Source organism: Phascolarctos cinereus, unplaced genomic scaffold (assembly GCF_003287225.1).
Source record: "Phascolarctos cinereus isolate Bilbo 61053 unplaced genomic scaffold, phaCin_HiC Scaffold_4;HRSCAF=312, whole genome shotgun sequence".
NCBI lineage: Eukaryota > Metazoa > Chordata > Mammalia > Diprotodontia > Phascolarctidae > Phascolarctos > Phascolarctos cinereus.
This window is the reverse complement of record NW_027555847.1, coordinates 118,507,426-118,528,063: the sequence shown is the minus strand read 5'-3', so window position 1 is coordinate 118,528,063 and position 20,638 is coordinate 118,507,426. Positions and strand designations below refer to the sequence as shown.

The window sequence follows — 20,638 nt, the reverse complement described above, 5'->3', positions numbered from 1 at the left end:
TTCCCTCTATACTTGAGAAACAAAACCTTTATCAGAGAAACTTGTAAAAAATTTTGATACTGCTTCATTATAGTACCTTTTAGTCAAATATTTCCCTGATCATCTCTTTTCATTAGGTTTCTTTTTGCTTTTGCTTTGTTTGAGATAAGAAGTGCTACCTTTTTTTTTTAACTTCAGCTCAAGAGTAATAGATTCTATTTCAGCTCTTTATCTGTGAGTGTTTCTGTTTCAAGTGTGTCTCTCACAAACAACATATTGTTGGATTCTGGTTTCTAATCTACTCTGCTATCTGCTTCTGTTTTATGAGTAAGCTCATCTCACTCACATTCACAGTGATGATGACTATGTATTTCCTTTCATCCTATCTTCTTCTGTTCATCCTTCTCTTTTTATTGTTTTTCCTCAAAATTCTGTTTTGCTTCTGACCACTGCCTTCCATAATTTGCTCTCCCTTTTATCATCCCTCTGCCCCCCATCTCTTATCCCCTTCTCCTCTTATTTCCCTATTGGATAAAATAGATTTCTATACCCAATTAAAGTGTGTGTGTGTGTGTGTGTGTGTGTGTGTGTGTGTGTATACACACACATACACATACACATATATATGTATGAATGTACATACATATACACACACATATATGTTCTCCCCTCTTTGAACCAATTCCAATGAGAGTGAGGTTCAAGTATTGCCCACCCACCCCCATTTTCCCCTCTACTATAAAAGCTCTTCCTTACATGCTTCTTTCACATGATAAAATTTTACCCATTCTACCTCTCCTTTCTCCTTCTTCCAATGCAACCCTCTTTCTCATTCCATTTTTTTATATCATCCTAAACATAATCAACTCACATTCATGCCCTCTTGTCTATGTAGACTTCTCCAAAATGTCTTAATAAGGATAAAGTTTTTAGGAGTTACATGGATCATTTTCCCATGTAGGAATATAAACAGTTTAACTTTATTGAGTACCTTATGATTATGCTCTCATGTTTACCCTTCTATACTTTTCTCTTCAATCTTCTGTTTTAATGTCAGATTTTCTATTCAGCCCTGGTCTTTTCATCAAGAGTGCTTGAAAGGAAGTTCTCTGTTTCGTTAAGTATCCATTTTTTTCTCTTGAAGGATTACATTCAGTTTTGTTGGGTTATCCTTGGTGGTAATCCAAGTTCCTTTTCCTTCTGGGATATAATATTCCAAGCCGTCTGCTCCTTTAACATAGAAGCTGCTAAACTTTGTGTGATGCTCACTGCGACTTCATGATATTTGAATTACTTCTAACTGGTTCCTTGCAATATTTTCTTCTTGACCTGAGAGCTCTGGAATTTGGCTATAACAGTCCTGGAAGTTTTTGTTTTGGTATCTCTTAGGAGGTGATCAATGGATCAATGGATCAGTATTTCTATTTTACCCTCTGGATCTAAGATATCAGGGCAGTTTTCCTTGATAATTTCTTGAAAGATGATGTCTAGGCTCTTTTTTTGATCATGGCTTTCAGGTAGTCGTACGATTCTTAAATTATCTTTCCTTGATCTATTTTCCAGGTCAGTTGTTTTTTCCAATGAACTATTCCACATTTTCTTCTATTTTTTCATTCTTTTGACTTTGTTTTATTGTTTCTTGATGTCTCATGGTGTCATTAGCTTCCACTTGCCCAATCTAATTTTTAAGGAATGATTTTCTTCAGTGAGCTTTTATACTTCTTTTTCCATTTGGACTTTTTAAGGTGTTAGCTCCTTCAGTGAATTTTTCTGCCTCTTTTATCAAGCTGTTAATGCTCTTTTCATAATTTTCTTGTATCACTTTCATTTCTTTTCCCAATTTTTCCTCTACCACTCTTATCCCTTTCTTTAACTCTTCCAGGAATTCTTGCTGAGCTTGGGTTCAATTAACATTTTTCTTTGAGGCTTTGCTTTATAGCTGTTTTCACATTTCTGTCTTCTTCTGAGTTTAAGTCTTAGACTTCCCAGTCACCACAAGTAGCTTTTTATGGTCAAATTATTTTGTTGCTTGTTCATTTTCAGCCCATTTCTTGACTTTGAACTTTATGTTAAAGTTAGGCTTTGCTCACCTAGGGATGGGGAGGCACTGTGCCAATCTTCAGGCTTTTTTGTGCTGCTGTTTTCAGAGATAGTTCTGGGGGTAGTTCAGAGCTAGTTTTTGGTGCTTCCAAGGTAGTGTGATCCAGGGAGAGGTATGGTCATGGCTCTCCTGGTCTGCACTCTATTCTTTACCTAGGAAGGGCCCCTGTTCCCCTGTAGTCACAAGTGCTAGCACTGTTCTTGGCCTTGGAACTTCAACCAGGACATCTGTTCCTTTGTGATTGACCACAAGCAATCCTCTCCACCTGGAACTGTGACCCAGAACTGCTTATGGACAAAAGAATTGCCAGTCAGCACCAGCTGGAGCCAGTGTCAGCAAAGAAACCTCTGTAATCTCTTTCTGACCAGTTGTAAAGCCTCCACTCCCCCCTCCCTTTTACTGTCTGGGCTGACAGCTCCTGAAAGCTGCTGCTGCTGCCACTATCACAGCCACCTCAAAGACCCACAGCTGTTTCTGCTGCTACTCTACAGGTTCCCACTGGATGTCACAGACATCTCCTGACAACCTCCTAAGTTGTCTTAGGCTGGAAAAACATCTCACTCTGACCCACTATTGGCTCTTCCACTCCAAAATTTGGTTTGAGGAGTTATTTTAAAGTTGTTTGGAGGAGAATGTCATGAGAGTTCACCTGGGTTGTTGCCTGTACTCTGCAATCTTGGCTCTGCCTCCCAACCCATTCCACTTTGGGACAACTCTATTTATAAGGTTCTTTCTTACATCAGGCACAAATCTGACTACCTGTAACTTTCACCCATTATGACTGGTTTTGCCTTCTGGAGCCAAAGAGAATAAATCTAATGACTGTTCTACAACACTCCTTCAAATACTTTTTGATCATTGTTTGCCATTCCCTGTCCCCAAATTATCTCTTTTCTAGGTTAAACATTCTAATTCCTTAAACAGATGTTTATATGGTGTGGCCTTTAGCCTGTTCACTATGCTGGTCACTCTCCTTGAGATGTACTGCAGTTTGTCAGAACTGAACACAGTAGAACATATGTGGTCACACCCTCATCACCTTTTTGCAGCGTGCTACAAAATACATGTGGACTCTTACCCTCTGCATACTGAACATCATGTCCCTCATAATAAAGGCAAAGCACCTGCTTATGGCCAAATACTTTCAATCATTTTAAGATGTACATCTTGCTCTGTTTTCTTAAATTAAGGTCATCAAGTGACCACTTGTGAGAATTCTTGCAACAGAGTCTCATCAGTTTAATTGTTTTCTTTTCTTAAGATGCAGCTACATCTTTGTTGTTCACATTCTCTGCTACCACCCATGCCAGCCTGGTCCCAAAGGAGAATTTTTAGATATCCAAGTTTTCATCTGACTTACCGCAGAGGACTCACAGCCAAAAATCCACAACAAGTCATCCAGATCTTTTTCTGTGACTGTTTCATCAAGGGAAATGCCAAGCTATAAACCCAAACAAAAAAAAAAAGGAAAAAGGAAGCATTACCTTAGACTTCTAGGACCTCTAGAGAAACCCCAAATGAATTAAAAATTGCGGGACAACATCCTCATTAGCCTAATGGAATGCAGCTAGTTATGAAGGCAATAAAAGACATAAAGCTTAAAGGATCCTTAGATAACATCTAGTCATGTTGAATGTTCCCATTCTAAAGATTAGGAAATTAAAGTTCAGAGAAGTTAAGTGACTTCTTAAGCTGCCAACTAGAAGAGATCATCCCACTCCAAAGCCAGTGTTCCTTCCATTATGACATAATGACCAAACTTATTCTAATCTACTTGACCTTCAAGGTAAATAACATCTACCTGCCCATGTCACCATAAGGAAGGGACAAGGAAAAGTATTAGAGGGATTCTGCCCCCAGAGCTTCACTTCCTCTGGCACACCCAGAGTTCTGAGTCATTCTAGACTTTGATGATAGAAAGAGACAAATGATAGAGTGTTGTGTTCTGGCTATTCTCCACCCCTGTGACCTTCAAAGAGAGTCATGGTTGGAAGTAGAAGTCTGGACGCACTGCGATCAAAGATCTGCACTCAATTCTAATGTTACTTTGGCTCCATGTCAGGAAATAGGAAGTAGGAAAGGGCTTTTTTTCCCTTACTCTCCCACAGGTGGAGAGAGGTTAAGTGACAGCTCTTCTGACCCAAATCTAATATTCTTTCCCCTAAATAGTTAGGGAAGAAATACAGCCTTGAAGGAGAGTATCTAAGAATGAGAATGGTACAACAGAATGAAACTCCATCTCTGATCATGAAAATGGACTAAGACCGCAATAATTATTATTACTACTACTACCATCTCCTACAAAATAATTATGACAATATTTACATAGCACTTTAAGGTTTTTCCAAAGCACTTTACATATGTTATCTTATTTGATTCCTTCCTTGTGAGAGCAGCTAGGTGATGTAGTGAATAGAGTGATGGGGCTGGAGTCAGGAAGACTGATCTTCCTAAATTCAAATCTGGCTTCAGACACTTACTAACTGTGTGCCCTTGGGCAAGTCACTTAACCCTGATTGCCTCAGTTTCCTCATCTATAAAATGAGCTGTAAAAGGAAAAGGTGAACCAGTCCACTATCTCTGCCAAGAAAACCCTAAATGGGGTAATAAAGAATTGAACATGACTGAAAAATGACTGAACAACAACTATTATTATCTTCATCCTATAGACAAGATCCCTGAGGTAGAAGAGATTAAGTAACTTGCTTAGGGTCATACGGACACAAACTAATAGAAAGTGAATCTTAAACATGGAAAGACTTTGGCTCAAGGACTACTTCTGATACCTACTGTTTGTGTAACGGTGGACAAGTCATTTAATAGCTCAGTGTTCTACGCAGCCATCTAAGACTATAAATTGCAGGGAAGGGGCAAGTTGCCTGGGCCCGAGAGTTTCATCATCTGGAAGTTCCCTATCTTAAAGAAATCCCTATCCTCAGGAAAGTGACAGAAGTTACTATCCAGAGATTGCCACAAAGGGTAACATAAGACCTTAAGAACCAAGGACCAAGCGTCACGTGGAAGACATATGCCTGTATTTCCACGTCTGAAAACACGAAACTCTTCAATAGTTAGGAGGTGCTTAGCTTGTGGCAAAATTAAGACATGCTAACCTCAGTGAGGGAAAGGAGATTTCCAAAATATATAGCTGCATTTGTTAAAAGACTCAAAGACATGGACTCCAAGTGACAAAGAAGCTGTGGAAAGTTCAGCAAACTTAGTCTCATTTACCATGCCATCTCCAAAAAGCCGAAAGTTGATCTGCCGCTGAGCTGCTCTATCCAAAACCTCATTTAGTGAACAGCCACATTGGATCTTCAAGGTATCAAAGAACAATTCATGTTGCAGCTTGTGGCCAGCTCGCTTAAGACCTAAGGAAAAACAAACAAACAAAAAGGATAGCTAGCTTTATTATACACAAAAAACTCCTCTATGGATGTTACAAATAATAAGTTAACATTTATATAGTGCCTACTATGTGCCAGGCACTGTACTAAGTACTTTACAATTATTACATCATTTCATCCTCACAACAACCCTGTATGGTAGGTGACATTATTATTCCCATTTTACATAGGAGGAAACTGGGGCAAACAGGATAAGTGACTTCTTCAGAACAAGTAAATGTCTAAAGCTGGATTCGAACTTGTCTTCCTGATTCCAGGCCTGGTGCTCTATCCACTGAGCCATTTCACGGTCCTGATTATTCCATTGTATCATAAAACTGTTTTCTCTTCTTCCTAAGTCTATGTTGTTTAATTATAGAAAGAAGGAAAGAAGGAGGAAGGAAGGAAGGAAGTATTTTAAGTGCCTACTTAATGTACTGAGCACTTTACATATATTGTCTTATTCAATCCTCATAACAATCCTTTGAGATAGGTACTACTATTATCCCCATTTAAGCAGACAGAAGTTAAGTGACTCACTGACAGTCACAGAGCTAATAAGTATCTGAAATCACATTTAAACTCAGGTCTCACTAAGCACTGCACCACCTAGCTGCCACTAGATGAAATTTTGAAGAAGACACTGCAATATGTAAGGGCAGATGAAAACATCAGCAGACGCATCGTGCATGTCTTAACTAATAATCTTTATGAGTTTTCACCTTGGAACATCTCTCAGCCATGTTGGCCCCCTTCTCCCATTGTCAAATTCTTGCCAGGAATTTGGAAGGACCCAGGTTAGACAGACTTCATTCCCCTTCCAGCTGTGCTTCTAACTCTTTACCGCCCACCCACTTTTTTAGTTTCTTTTTCTATGCTGACTTCCCTCATGAGGATGAAAGCTCCCTGAGGAATGACACTTTCTTTTTGCTTACATTCGTTTTCATAGATCTTAGCACAGTGCCAACATAAATGCTTAATAAATTCTTGTTACTTACTTACCAGCCTAAGTTGCTATGGCCAAAAAATTTCAAAGTGGCCAACTTTCTGGTAATGAACTTCTTTAAATTTAGCTAGACTGATGTTCAAACAACAGACTCTTACCTATCACTTGGTCCACACTCAAAGCCTTTGAAGTTTAATAGAACCAGCCAGACTTTGAATAGATGAGCAAGAGGATCCTCCCCACCCCTGTGAAGGAGAAGAGGCTGAGGAATAGGAGAAGGAGAAGGTAGAAGGAGAGGAAGGAAGTAAAGAGGAAGGAGGTGCCAAGGATGAATCTGAAGGCAAGGAAGGTGAGGAAGAACAGGGTAGTGAAGCTGGAGAGGAAGGTGAGGAAGTCTAAGCGGAGGAAGACAAGAAGGAAAAAGATGCTGCTGGAGAAGAAGCTGTAGAGCAGAAGAAGAAAAACCGAATTCTTTTTTCCTTGACTATTTCAGGTTTCACCTCAATCCCACCACTACACAATCTGTTGAGTACTGAATGCTGCAAAGAATAAGGAACCAGATATTTAAAACTAACAAAACCAACTAATCTGAGATGATGTAAATTGAAAAGTGATTATTGTGCTAAATGTATTCCCCTATGCAAGAGTATTTGGTGTCCTTCTTGATAGCTTCCTTGGCTTGCTGCCAGACTGCATGTGGTACATATTTATGAATTCTGGGTTGATGGCAGTATGGATGATTCAGACATTGACAATTAAAAAAAAAACCCATGAATAAACAAACTCGATATAAATGTTAAACTTCATGAAAAACATAATTAATCTTTGGAAACCTTTGGTGGTTCGAAAATAATGAGCCCAAGCTATGCGTAATAACTAGCAAATAAAGGCATCCTTAAATGGCATATATATTATAATCAAAAATAAATAAATAAAAATAAGGCAGCTAAGGGGTACAGTAGATAGAGTTCCAGCCCTTGGATTCAGGAGGACCTGAGTTCAAATATAGTCTCAGACACTTGACACTTAATAGCTTTGTGACCTGGGCAATAGGGCCTGATTAACCCTATTTACCTTGCAAAAACAAAAACAGAAAAAAAAACCTTTGAGAAACCAAGGTCACCTTCAAGCCATGATGAAGGATAGGAGGACCTTGGTGAAGGCAGGGAGAGATATTTTAAGTGTTTTTTTGTGTGTTTTTCACCCCCAATAAACACTGTAAAACACATAGAATTGTAGAAGCATGAAATTATTATTATATGGATTGGGATACAATGTAAGCCAAATCATAACCTCAAAAGATAACAACTTAAGATGGATATATGTTTTGCATGATATCACATGTTTAATTGATATCGTATTGTTTGCCTTCTCAGTGTATGAGAGAGAGGTAAATGGAAGAGAGAGAATTTAGAACTCAAAATTTTAAAAGAATGTTTAAAATAAATAATTTTTTTAAAAAGAAAAAAATAACAACTGTACATACAGGAAAAATCTGATTGAAGACATAGACCATTTGATGTTCATCTTTACCTCATCAGCACTTAGCACAGTATCTCGTTTTCTTTTAATTTAATATGGAGCAACATGGTTACAATGAAAAGAAGATTGCCTGTAGAGCTAGAAAACCTGAATTTGAATCTTGGCTATACTACTTACTACCCTGTCATCTCTATTAGAGTCACTTAACCTCTCGAGGCCTCAGTTTCTTCATCTCTAAAATAAGGGGATTGGATAAAATGTCTTCAAAGGTCCCTTGTAGCTCTATATTCTATAATACTATAACACAAATATTATTTCCTAATGTAGGAGTTTTTGAAAGTCTCATAACTAAAATGCTAAATACTGTAAAAGACATTTGCAAAGAGTAAAAGCTTATCACTGAAGCAGTATTATTTAGATACATAAGTGGTAAGTTTCCAACTTAAAATAATTTTAAAATGAATTAAAAAACAATTTAAAAATCACTGGCCCATATGTGGTCCAATGTATTTAGCTGAGCCAGTATCTTTACCTACACAACAGTGTGCTGGAGGCAGCTCATACCTGCTTGAGATTGTAGACTGAAATTTTCAGTGTGAGTATTTACACTGAGGAAACAAGCAAACGCTACAGATCAGGGCTTGATGATTGTTCTGCTGATTGTCTAGATTTGTTGTGCGACAAGAACAGCAAGCAGCATGTTGCTGGTTAGGATCATGTCTCAGAAGACTGCGCTTTGTAAATTATAACATGATGTACACATGTGAGCTTTCACTATTCCATGGAAATGTCATGGGAGGGAGAAACACAAATGGCTAAAATACAAAGAAGTTTTAGTTGACTATGTGCTCATTGAATTGATGGTGTGCCTATAACTGCTTTAAAAAAAAGTTATGTTGCATGAATGTAGGGATAGGGTGATGAAAAAGAAAAGACCACTGGACTTGGATTCAGAAAACCTGAAGCCACAATCCCATATCTGCTTCTGGATGGCTGTGTGACCTTGGGCAAATTGTTAAGGTCATATTTGGGAGGGCGGTTCAAGTGTGAAAAAATTCACTTAGACAACTTTCTCTTAACCAATGGGAGCTTTTTATTTTAAGTGAAAAAGCATCATAATCCCTACTGATGAGAAACTAATGAAAGGCCTTGATATTTGGGGGGACCAAGCTGATATAGACAGAAAGCTATACAGCCTGTAGATGTTTCAGAATGATGATGTAGTTTTACGGTTTTATGGAGGTTGAAGATTAAGGAAGAATTTTATGACACATGATAGGGGAGATGTTTGACAGAATAAGGAGGACAGGTGTGACACAGGATAAGAGAAAAAATGCAATTCTTTTGGTCTCACAAAATAAGGAGAAATTCTACGGTATTTCAAGATAAGGGGAAAGGGACTTTAGGACAACCTCAAGTTACTGAATAAGCTACAGAATAAGCCCTAACCCCCTCAGGGGGGCTACACAAAGTACTGGAAAAGCAACCCTTAATAGTCTTTCTAACTTTTGGGGTACAGTTTGTATCCATATCATTTCCCCACCCAACCACTAGATCAGAGAAATCTTTGGGGGTGAGGGGAGAAGGGTCAGAGGTGATTGTCTTTAGTATCTACTTCCTGCTGAACAGGCAAGCACAAATCTAACCTCAACAAAATGATTTCTCTGGGCCTCTCTCTCCTCATATAGATTTAGAGAGGGTCAAACTACATGATCCATAAGGTCCATTCTAGTTCTGACATTCTGTAAAAATTAATCTAGAGAGGCAACTTCTGTGAAGTGGATAGAAAGCTGGCTTCAAGAAGACACAGGTTTGGGGCAGCTAGGTGTTGCAATGGGTAAAACACCAGCTCTGGAGTCAGGAGGACCTGAGTTCAAATCCAGCCTCAGACACATAACACTCACTAGCTGTATGACTGCGGGGCAGTCACTTAACTCCAATGGCCTCACCAAAAAAGAAAAAAAGACCTAGGTTTGAGTCCTATCTTGGGCACCTACTGGCTATGTGACCCTGGGCAAGTCCCTAAACCTCTCAGTACCCTAGGCAACTCTCTAATAGTATTACCAGCAGAACAATAGCTAATCTGCATTTTTAGAGGGAATTTACAGACTGGGAAATCCCTCAACCAGTGAGATCACAGGTTTAAACCCCACCCCTTCCCCACCACAATAAAAAACAACAACAACAACAACAACAACAACAAAACAACTCCTCCCCCCAGATTCTAAAGTGATGATTATGGATTGTCATTAGTTAATATTAAGCATTCATTGTGCCTTTCAATAGCTTAAAAGTAAAGTTAACCAGAAAAAATATAAGATTCCAAACTACTTCCCAAATCTCCTTGACAACAATATTAATGTCCCTTACAAATATAAGATTCTTCTTCTGAACATTTTAAAAACTCATCTCCAGCATAATATCATGGAATTAACTTTGGATTTGGAGTCAGAACTAGACATTTATGATCTGCACAACTATGCACAAGGAACATCCACTCTCTGAATCTCAGTTTTCTCAACCATAAAACGGAAGTAATAAAGATAATAATGCTTAGATGACCTATCCCAGAGCTGTTGACCCTGTCAGCCTTCTAAAGTACTCTGGAAATGTGAATTATTATAACATTACTGTGATGGCAAAAAGTAAAGGCTAGCTAGCTGCTGTAGTTGGTGATGAAGCCAGTCATGTCCAATGATAGGAATTCTTCTGTAAGCAAGAACTGGCCTATATCTTTTCCCAAACCATGAGGTTTACATTAAACTACTCACCTTCTGCTAGAATCAAGGTGGCATTATGTACCCTCCTGGCAATGTGCTTGAGTCCACTGGAGCCATGATAGATGGCAAACATGGCGGCCACGTTAGCCAAAAGGGCCTGAAAAGACAAGTACATTCAGAAATTGTAGTCCAGGTGTGGCTAATGGTTAGTGGATATTGGAAGTCAAGCATGAAAACCAGCTGATGTTATGAATTCTATACTGAAATTCCCTGTTTGACCATTCAAGAAATAACAATTGGAGTATTCATTTAAGAGTTCAGCACAAAGATAAACTAAAGAGGGCTTCCCCCCCACCATATACACATATGTGTGGGTATGGGTGTGTGTGTGTGTGTGTGTGTGTGTGTGTGTGTGTGTGTGTGTGTGTGTGTGTGTGTGTATATATATGTAGATAGATATACACACATATGTGTGTATATATGTAGGTGGATAGATATATACACAAGAAAGGCATCATGGTATAGCACAAAGAATGCTACAACTGGAGTTGGAGGACCTGAGTTCAAATCCTGGCTCTGACACTACCTATACAACCTAGACAAGTCACTTGAAATTCCTGGGCCTCAGTTTCCTGATCTGTAAAATAAAGAGTGGGACTAAATGACTTGTAGCATCCTTTCCAATTCTAAATTCATTGTCCTATGATAAGTAATTTGTACAGTGTGCTTCTGCACAAGAAGGCAGTATAAAACAGTGAGAGCTAGAAGACCTGAATTCTGACCCACTGACTCACTGATGTTAGGTAGACTGCTATGTCTTATTATTTGTAAAGTGGCAAAAACATATAGGTTATTACCAACTTTCTGGGGCAACAACAAGGAAAGTACTTTGTAATCATTGATAGCCTAGAAAAATATGATCTGTTATTAATATTTTAATTAATTTAATTAATTTAATTCATATTCTGCCCCTGACAAGCTGTGTAACCTTGGAGAAGTTCACTCACTGGGCCTCAATTTCATCTTCTGCAAAATGAGGGAGGTTAAACTAGATGAAAAGGTAGCTAGATGACTCAGGGGATAGAGCACTGGTCCTGGAGTCAGGATAGATCTGAGTTCAAATCTGGCCTCAGACACTAGCTGTGTGACCCCTGGCAAGTCACTTAACTTCTGTTAGCCTTAATCCACTGAAGAAGGTTTTAGTATCTTTGCCAAGAAAACTCTATGGGACAGTGGGTCCACAGGGTCATGAAGAGACAGATACAACTGAATGAATGAACAAACTATGAATAAACTATACAAATAATATGAGCTCTCAGGGCCATCATTCATTTAAATCAAATTTCCTATGTAATGTCAGACTTTTTCTATGTATTAGTTTTCTATGTATTAGTTTTGCTGAACTGTTTTTTCCCCCTCCTCTTTCTTTTTTAGCCATTATTGTAAGGGATAGCTAGCTCTGTCTGAGAGGAGGAGAGGGGAAAAAATACATTGGGAAAGGTCAGTGACAAAAAAACAGAAAATATCAATAATTTTAAAATATTTTTTTAAATAAAAGTCTTCCTTTCATGCAGCAGGAGTTATTGCTACAGGCCATTTAATTGTGCAGGTATATTCATTTGTTTTGTACCTGAGCTGTACAGATGTTGCTTGTAGCTTTATCTCTCCTGATGTGCTGTTCTCGAGTTTGCAGAGCAAGACGGAATACCTCCTTTCCTGCTGCATCTCTGGGTCAAAGAAGAAAGAATTTGGTAAGCCTGATTCACCACCAGCTGGGGTTATCTACACTGATGCTTTCCTCACTAAGGAAAGAGGCATTGCCCTGTGCCATGTAAGGGGCTCATTCTTTGGACCACTCATCTTTGATCCAAATGTTCCCCTTTGCATCAAGAGAAGGAAAGAGGAATAGCCAGATGTTTAGCCCTATATTTGCCTAAGCTAAACCAACCTCAAGTGGTCTCTTTAGCCCCAAAGGAAATGGTTATATGGATGTAAAAATGTATAATCACAAAGACAGAATTTTTCAATAATTGGAAAAGAATTCCTGTCATCTAGTCTATTGTGGATATATCACTAGACGACCTCTAAAATAAGAATGGTTAAAAGATTTTTATATTTAATTCTATCAATTGAAAAACTGATGAGGTTTCCCCCTCCCCTCCCCCTTCTCCCTTTTTTTGTTTTCAGAACAAAATAGCTCCAAAATTTCATGTTAACTAACTAGGCTATTTGCTCACAGGTATTATTTGCTCAGCTGCTAACATATGGTCTAATAGATAAAGCCAATTTTTCCCAGTAACTATCATGGGGTTTCAGGAATGACACAGCTTGACACTTGAACAATTTAGAAACCCTCAAGTAAATACACAAAGAGCCACATAAAGGTCAAAAGTCCTGCAGATGCCTTTAAGACATCCCATGGTTCAGACTCAAACTAATGCTGGGAAAATTTCTAAAAGCTCTTGGCTTCAAATACTTGTAGGACGTATTAATATGATGAAGGAAAAAGGATAAATAAGTAATGAAACCACCTCCAAAGCTCAGAAATTTCCTAAGCTAAATGAATATTTATTCATTTATTCATTCAAAAATTAATGACCTATTGTGTCCAGGACTCAGTGCTATGTGCTAAGGGAGACACAAAGTTTACATAAAATAGGATCCACTTCCTTATAGAGTTCTAACTAAGAAGGAGGATAAGACAAAAATAGATATAATACACTTAACATGGCATGTGCATCAGGGAAGTACAAAATAAGAGGTTTAATGAGAAAGGCAATTTCTGGGGGGTAGGGAGGGTAGGTATTTTCAAGGGAGGCTTCTCACAGGACGTGACATTTGAGTTGGATTTTTTTCAGAATGATTATCACTTAAATACAACGCTAATAAATTGTAGTTAATCTGCACATGCATAATCTTATCTGCATCTATTCTGGAGTCCATAATAAAGCATTCTAGGAGAAACTGCACAATTGCCTACACCTACTGAAAATTATCTTGATGGAAATCCAATGCAGGCTTAAAATGGCATTGGACTACGAAATGAAGGGCCATAAATAGAATCTGTCTGTCCCTCAGGGGAATGATGATCTTATCCTGAGAGGGAAACCTCATAGGCAGATATAACCAACAGCCCAGCCCTATTCCTTGAACCAGTTTTACCAAGAAATTGAGTGCAAGTGACAGAGTCAGAGAGTCAGAGAATACAGCTCTTTTTAGGAGGTACCATGAAAACACCTATTGCTAACGCACGGTGGGAAACTGAAAGCTAGTGCTCCCCAAAAGATGTGGTATCCGAGCAGTCCCATTCTTTTACTGCAACTATGCACATCCTCAGGGAGGCTGGGAAGTAGGGTAGTGTTTCCTGGACTGAAAAAGGCTATTCTTTACTCTACCTCTGAAGAGAAGAACACAGCAAAAGTGCAGAGCACATTCTGGTCTTGATATTTAGGTGAAGAAACCAGGGAAAGTACTACACCTGAAAAGGGAAGAATCCAGGCTTTACCTTGTCACGCCCACCATTCTTCCAGGCATCATTCTCACCAAGTTTTCCCGGACAGCAAAAAAGGCAGCATGTGGTCCCCCATAGCACAATGGCACCCCAAATCTTTGGGAAGTCCCCAAGGCAATGTCAACCCCAAATTCTCCTGGTGGTCTCAGTATGCAAAGAGCTAGTAGGTCAGTAGCACAGCAAGCCAGAGCCTAAGATGAGATAAAAGGATGGAATCTACCAACAAGCCTTTATTTAGCACACATAAACTCACATATACTCACATATGCGTATGTATTTTCTTTAATGTCCAAAGGAAAGCAGAATAATGCAGTGCTGAATTTAGTCCTGGGACCTGAGTTCAGATCCTAGCTCTGCCTCGTTACTATGTATGTGACTTTGGGCAAGTAAAATAATGTTCTAAGCCTCAGTTTTGTCATCTCTAAAATGAGGAGATTGGACTAAATAAATTCTAACCTAAGATCTTGAGCTTAACTGTAGAGGCATGATTCTGTGCCTTCCCTCAGTACTTAATAATGCTTTTAGTAGGAACTTAATAAATATTCGTGAAATTTGTGTTTTCTTTCTTTTTTTTTCCTATTTCTTATCACCTGTAGAAAGAGTGAAACAAGTCTTTTATTTGCTTTAATATCTGGTTCTTTGACTGACAATATCACATATGATACTATCACTGAATTAACCCTTATATATTTTATTTCTTCAGAGGGGGCATACCAAATATCTAATTCATTATATATGACAAACAATTCAATTACATCAGGAAGACAGATGATTTATTATATTCCCTCATTTGCATGTGAACCCAAATCAAAATCAGGCATTATTTCAAATGATCCCAAACACAGGACTATAGTATTTGTTTTCTGTATGGAAAATGCCCATTTTGCTCAAAATTAAGGACAAGGGATGTTTATATGTAAATATATGTATACATACATGTGTGCGTATGTATATGTATATGTATATGTATATGTATATGTATATGTATATGTATATGTATATGTATATGTATATGTATATGTATATGTATATGTATATGTATATGTATATGTATATGTATATGTATATGTATATGTATACACACACACACGTGTGTGTGTGTGTGTGTGTGTGTGTGTGTGTGTGTGTGTGTCCATGTTCCAAAAACCACAAAACTATTGAAGATCAAAGTTTTGAAATTATAAAGAACAAATGTGGTCCAAAAGAAGAGATACAAGAAGACACCTCCTCTCACCCTTTGCAAAAGTAGGGGAGAGGGACTCACAGATATAGAACATCAAATGTCAGTCTTTTTTCTTCCTTTTTTCTTTTTTCAAAAATTTATCAATATGTATTTTTCAAAAGTTAATGTTCTAATGCCATGTTCATTAATCAATGCTCATTGAATAAATGAGTGATGGAATAATACCTTATGTTTCCTTAATGCCTTTTTTCAACATTTATTCACATAGATTGTGTCATGTTTTTGAACCATAGTTATGTGACTTAAGGACAGAGTCCTACCATTCTCACTACTTTTGTTCCAAGGGCAAAATGCTCTGTTTGGCATTCAAATCCCTTCATAACCAGTCCCCTCCTACCTTTCCAGTCTTCATACATCTTACTCCTGAACATGTACTCTTCAATCTAGTGACACCTGCCTCCCAGCTTTTCTACAACAAGACACTTCATCTCTTGGCTCCAGGAATTTTCTCTAGCTGTCCCCCATGCCCAGATTATTCTCCCACCTCATCTCCACCAACTGGCTTCCCTGGCTTCCTGTAAGTCCCAGTTAAAATCCCACTTTCTACAGGAAGCCCTCATAATTCCAGTGCCTTCCTTCTTTTAATTATTTCCTATTTATCCTGGTATATATATATATATATATATATATATATATATATATATATATATATATATATATATATATATATATAGCTTGCTTTGCATATATTTGTTTGTAAATTGTCTCCCCCATTAGATTATAAGCTCCTTGAGGGCAGAAACTGTCTTTTGTTTCTTTTTGTATCCTCAGCTCTCAGCACAGTGCCTGACATACAGTAGGCACTTAATAAATGTTTGTTATTGACTGATTAATGATGACAATGGATGGTATCATGGACAGTTAGACTTGTAACAAGGAAAACTTGGGTCCAACTCCATCCTCTAACACACACTGCTGTGTGACCCTGAGCAAGTCACCTAACTTCAATACTCTAGCTAACTCTTACTAAGACTATAAGTTGCAGAGAAGGTACCAACAAGTATTGGTAGTACCTATCCTCAGTAAATATTTTGGTGCCTTGTACATGGTAGGTGCATAATGTTCAATTGAAATGGATTGTTTCTAAACATAAAGGAGTATAAAGGAAATGAAGTCTATAAGCTGGCCACAGAGTTAACCACATTAAAGCCCTGCCTTGGTACAATGAGTTTCCCCATCCCAGATTTTCCTACACTAATGAAATCGAAGGATTAATCCTTATCCCTAAGAGTAATAGCTAACATTTACATAAGAGTTCAAGGTTTGAAAAGCACATTTGATCTTCACAATTCCCCTGTAAAGTCAGTGCTGTTATTACCCCCTCTTGTCTAGGTTGAGTATTAGAGGTTAATCAGAAGGGTTAGATGACTTACCACACAACTAGGATTTGAACTCAGGTCTCCATAAGTGCTAATCCAGCACTCTCTCCACTACCCACCTATTAAGTGCCTTTCATTGAAGAAATCAAAGACCTCATTATTGTGGGTGCTATCTCCCCACCATGGCTGATCACAACTCCTCTGACTTAGGAGAGGTCTTCAAAAGTTGCTACTACTGGAGGTAGCTAGGTGGTGCAATGGATAGAGCACTGGCCCTGGATTCAGGAGGACCTGAGTTCAAATCTGGCTCAGACACATAACATTCACTAGCTGTGTGACTCAGCAAGTCACTTAATCCCAACTGCCTCAGAAAAAAAAAAGTTGCTACTGCTGAAAAGCCACTGATGGGCTTTTTCCTTTTACACAAAGGGAAATTAAGGAGTCAAAAAATAGATCAACGAAATACACATAAGTAAGTTCTAGTCCTACCCCATGCTGGTGGGCTCTATCCACAAGCTCCATGAAGTCTTCCACCTTCCCCTCTGTGTCTGGATACTGGAACAGCACTCCACTCACATCTTTACCACTGAAGTCCATTTCATGAGGCAGTTTCAACTCAATGGTGACCCCAATGTAACTGAAAAGTAAAGAAATAGCCATCAGATTACACACAGTTGGAGTATTTATATCTTATATTTAGAAAGGGAAAATGGTATTGAAAAAATAAATTTCTTCTAAATAAGCCCAATGGTGCCTAAGTTGGGCAGTGGGAGCAGCCCTGAATGATACTGTAAGGCAGAAGTTTGTGCTCTCTGCCCCAAGGGAGCCCTTGAGCACCCTGTCCCTTTCAGTTGTACCTCATTCTTAGCCTCCCCCAGCCGTTCAGTGCACTAGTGATCTCTTTCTCTCATTTATTCTAAAACCTGCCCTTAGGAATGGACCTGAAGCTAATTCCCCAGAAGAGGTAAACAGTTTAAAGTTTTACTCTCTTACAGAAGTCTTTTCATAATAACAAAGATGAAAGTCTTAAGCTAAAGAAATGAAGTTATAATGATGAAATCTGGCATATAAATAAGGAAATTTGGGAGTAGGGCAATATTTTCTTCCTGGATTACCCAAAATCACTCCACATAAGAAAACTCTTAACTAGGTACCAAACTATAACGAGTTACCAAGACAAATTAGAGGAAAATAAGGTAACAAATATCTGCCCCAGCAAAGTGCATACAATGGGGTCTGGGGGTCTGCTGTTGGGGCTGCCCATAGTACAGGCTCTAATGATGAGCTCTGGGCACTTCTAGAATCTTATATCAGAAAGGATTACCCTTCTCTGAACACTTTACTACAAAAGCAAAGTAAACAGAAACTGTTTGGTAGTTAGTTTCCTTTTAAAGAAAAGAAAGTATCAGTCAAAAGAATACAGTTGGTTGTATCCCAGCACAGGACTCAAGGTCCAACCTACATAACCCAAGGTAAGTCAATCTGTTCAAAAGGTAGGGAAGAGAAACAACATAGGCAAATCTCATTCTTAATGTCAAAAACAAAAATGAAAAAGAGTTACTTGGCTCGAGTCTGGACAACAGCTATCGTCTGTGGGTGGCACTGAGGGTCAACATAAAATTTCCTGTTTTTGCTGTGTCTGTCAAAAAAAAAAAGAAAGAAAATTGTACAAAAACACATAAAGAACTAAAGGATCATTTCCTTGTAAGAACATAAAGCAAGATCACTTTATAGGATCATAGGATTTAGAGTCAGAAGGTATCTTAGAAATCATCTAGTCTTGGGGCAGCTAGGTGGTGCAGTGGATAGAGCACCAGCCCTGAAGTCAGGAGGACCTGAGTTGAAATCCGGCCTCAGATCAAACACTTGACACTAGCTGTGTGACCCTCGGCAAGTCACTTAACCCCAATTGCCTAAAAAAGCAAAAAAAAAAAAAAGAAAGAAAGAAAGAAAGAAATTATCTAGTCTTAACCAGGGAGTCTTAATGGTTTTTTTTGTGCTTGATTAAAAAGTGCTTTAAAGACCAAGCTGAGGTATTTGCATTTTATCATAGCGGCAATTGGGAACTGCTAAAATTTCTTTAACCAGAAAGTGTCACAGTCAGACTTGTACTTTAGCAAGATTAGGGGTTGTAGTAGGGACAGGTTGGGAGACCAGCTAGGAGGCTTTTTCAATAGTTGAGGCAAAAGGGTTTGAAATGAGATTGTAAAGTAATCAAATTATCTAGCGTGTGGATAGAAGGGGATGGATACAAGATATTTGTGGAGTTAGAATCCACATGACTTAGCAACACATAGGATGTTGTGGTGATGAGGGAAGGAGAGCCAAGGATGACTCTAAGATTTCAAACTTGAATGACTGGAAGGATGGTGGTGCCCTCAATAGAAATGGGAAATTTTAGATGAGGGGTGAGGGGAAGGTGATTTCTATTTTGGATACCTTGTGTTTGAAATGCCTATGGGAGATCCATTAGAAGGTCCAATAGGCAGTTGGTGTATATGAGACTAGAGCTCAGGATGAGCTCAAGAGAAAGATTAGGTTGGATATATAAATCTATGAGTCATCTGCATGGATATTAAACCCAAGAGAGCTGATAAGATCCCTAAGGCAGAGAATATATAGAGAAAAAGAGGTCCAAGACAGAGGTCCCAGACATCCATGATTAAGGTTTGGGATGACCTAGTAAAGGAAACTGAGGAGTGGTCAGATGCTAATCTTCCAATCTTCCCCTGCAGGAAGAGAACCATCATAATGAAAAGCAAGGGAGGAAAGAGTGAGTGATTAATAGTGTTAAATGATTAACAATTTAAAATTGATGATAATCTTGGACAGAACAGCCTCAGTTGAGTGCTTATTATAAAGTGAGCAGGAGAAATGAAGAAAGGAATATGAAATAGTTGGAGTCAATCAATCAACAAGTATTTACTGAACACTACTATGTTCTAGACACAGTATTAGGTGCTGAGAATATAAATGCAAAGAATGAAATAACCAAGAGATAACAGAAAAATAACTTGAGAAAATGTCATGGTCCAGAAAAGGGGTGTGTGTGTGTTGTGTGTGTGTGTGTGTGTGTGTGAATCTCATTAGATCCTCACAACTATGCAGTGAGGTAGGTGCTATTATTATCTCTATAAATAAGAAAACTGAACATAAGAGAGGGTTGGTCACATAGCTATTAAGTTTCTGAGGCAGGATTTGAACTCTGGTCTTCCTTAGAAAGAAAGTATCTGTGGATGTGTAGATGTGTGGGTGTGAGCTGGAATGGTGATGGGTGTGAAGGTCATGGAGAATAATAGACAAATGGAATGGCTGAACTTGGGAAATTGTTTTGCTTGACTATGCATATATTTATTACAAATGTTTTCTTTTTCTTTTTTTTTTTTAATGAGGCAAGGAGAGTTGGGAGTGAGAGGGTAGATAGGCATAAAGGTGCCAAAAAAAACTCGACTCTCATGAAAAAAAGACAAAGAAAAAGAGTCATTAAGCATTTTTTTAAAGTGAAGTACAGAAAATAGAAAGAAAGTAAGAAGGAATCACAGACAAGTAGGACAGCTTTGAAAGTTGAATTAATTACACATTTAAAAAACAAGCTATGAATTATAGAGATTTGCCATTTTATACCTAAACCTCTTTTTCTGTTCTACTGTGGGTATGTATACTCAATGTTTTGTTAGGTTCAGAATTTTTTAGAAAACTAATGCAGTTTTTATAAAAGTAGAGAGGCTACCCTCAGAAAGGTGAACAGTTATGTCTTCATTGGATGTGGAAAGGAGGAGCATATAGAAATTGACATCAGAGGGCTCTCAGGCATAGCAGGAGAGAAGGGACATTCATAATGTATAACCTCTATGTGCATTGTTCATCAGGAGATGAAGTCTTTTGCGGAAAGGGAAAGAGGGTGATGAGAAGAGAAAGGAAGGCTGGGAACAGCAGCTGTAGAGAGTCTGA

At 38.3% G+C, this 20,638-nt stretch overlaps 1 protein-coding gene across 1 annotated transcript in view; it reads right to left on the bottom strand.

Annotated features, from left to right (window-relative positions):
- Positions 1 to 20,638, bottom strand: part of GLDC (glycine decarboxylase) — a 109,657-nt gene that overhangs the window by 49,797 nt on the left and 39,222 nt on the right. Inside the window, exons 5-11 of the mRNA XM_021006352.2 lie at positions 18,249 to 18,326; positions 17,177 to 17,324; positions 14,120 to 14,316; positions 12,245 to 12,341; positions 10,666 to 10,771; positions 5,312 to 5,451; positions 3,441 to 3,521 (exon numbers count right to left, since the gene is read on the bottom strand). Of these exons, the coding sequence (XP_020862011.1) occupies positions 3,441 to 3,521; positions 5,312 to 5,451; positions 10,666 to 10,771; positions 12,245 to 12,341; positions 14,120 to 14,316; positions 17,177 to 17,324; positions 18,249 to 18,326 (847 nt within the window). The remainder of the gene's footprint in view (positions 1 to 3,440; positions 3,522 to 5,311; positions 5,452 to 10,665; positions 10,772 to 12,244; positions 12,342 to 14,119; positions 14,317 to 17,176; positions 17,325 to 18,248; positions 18,327 to 20,638) is intronic.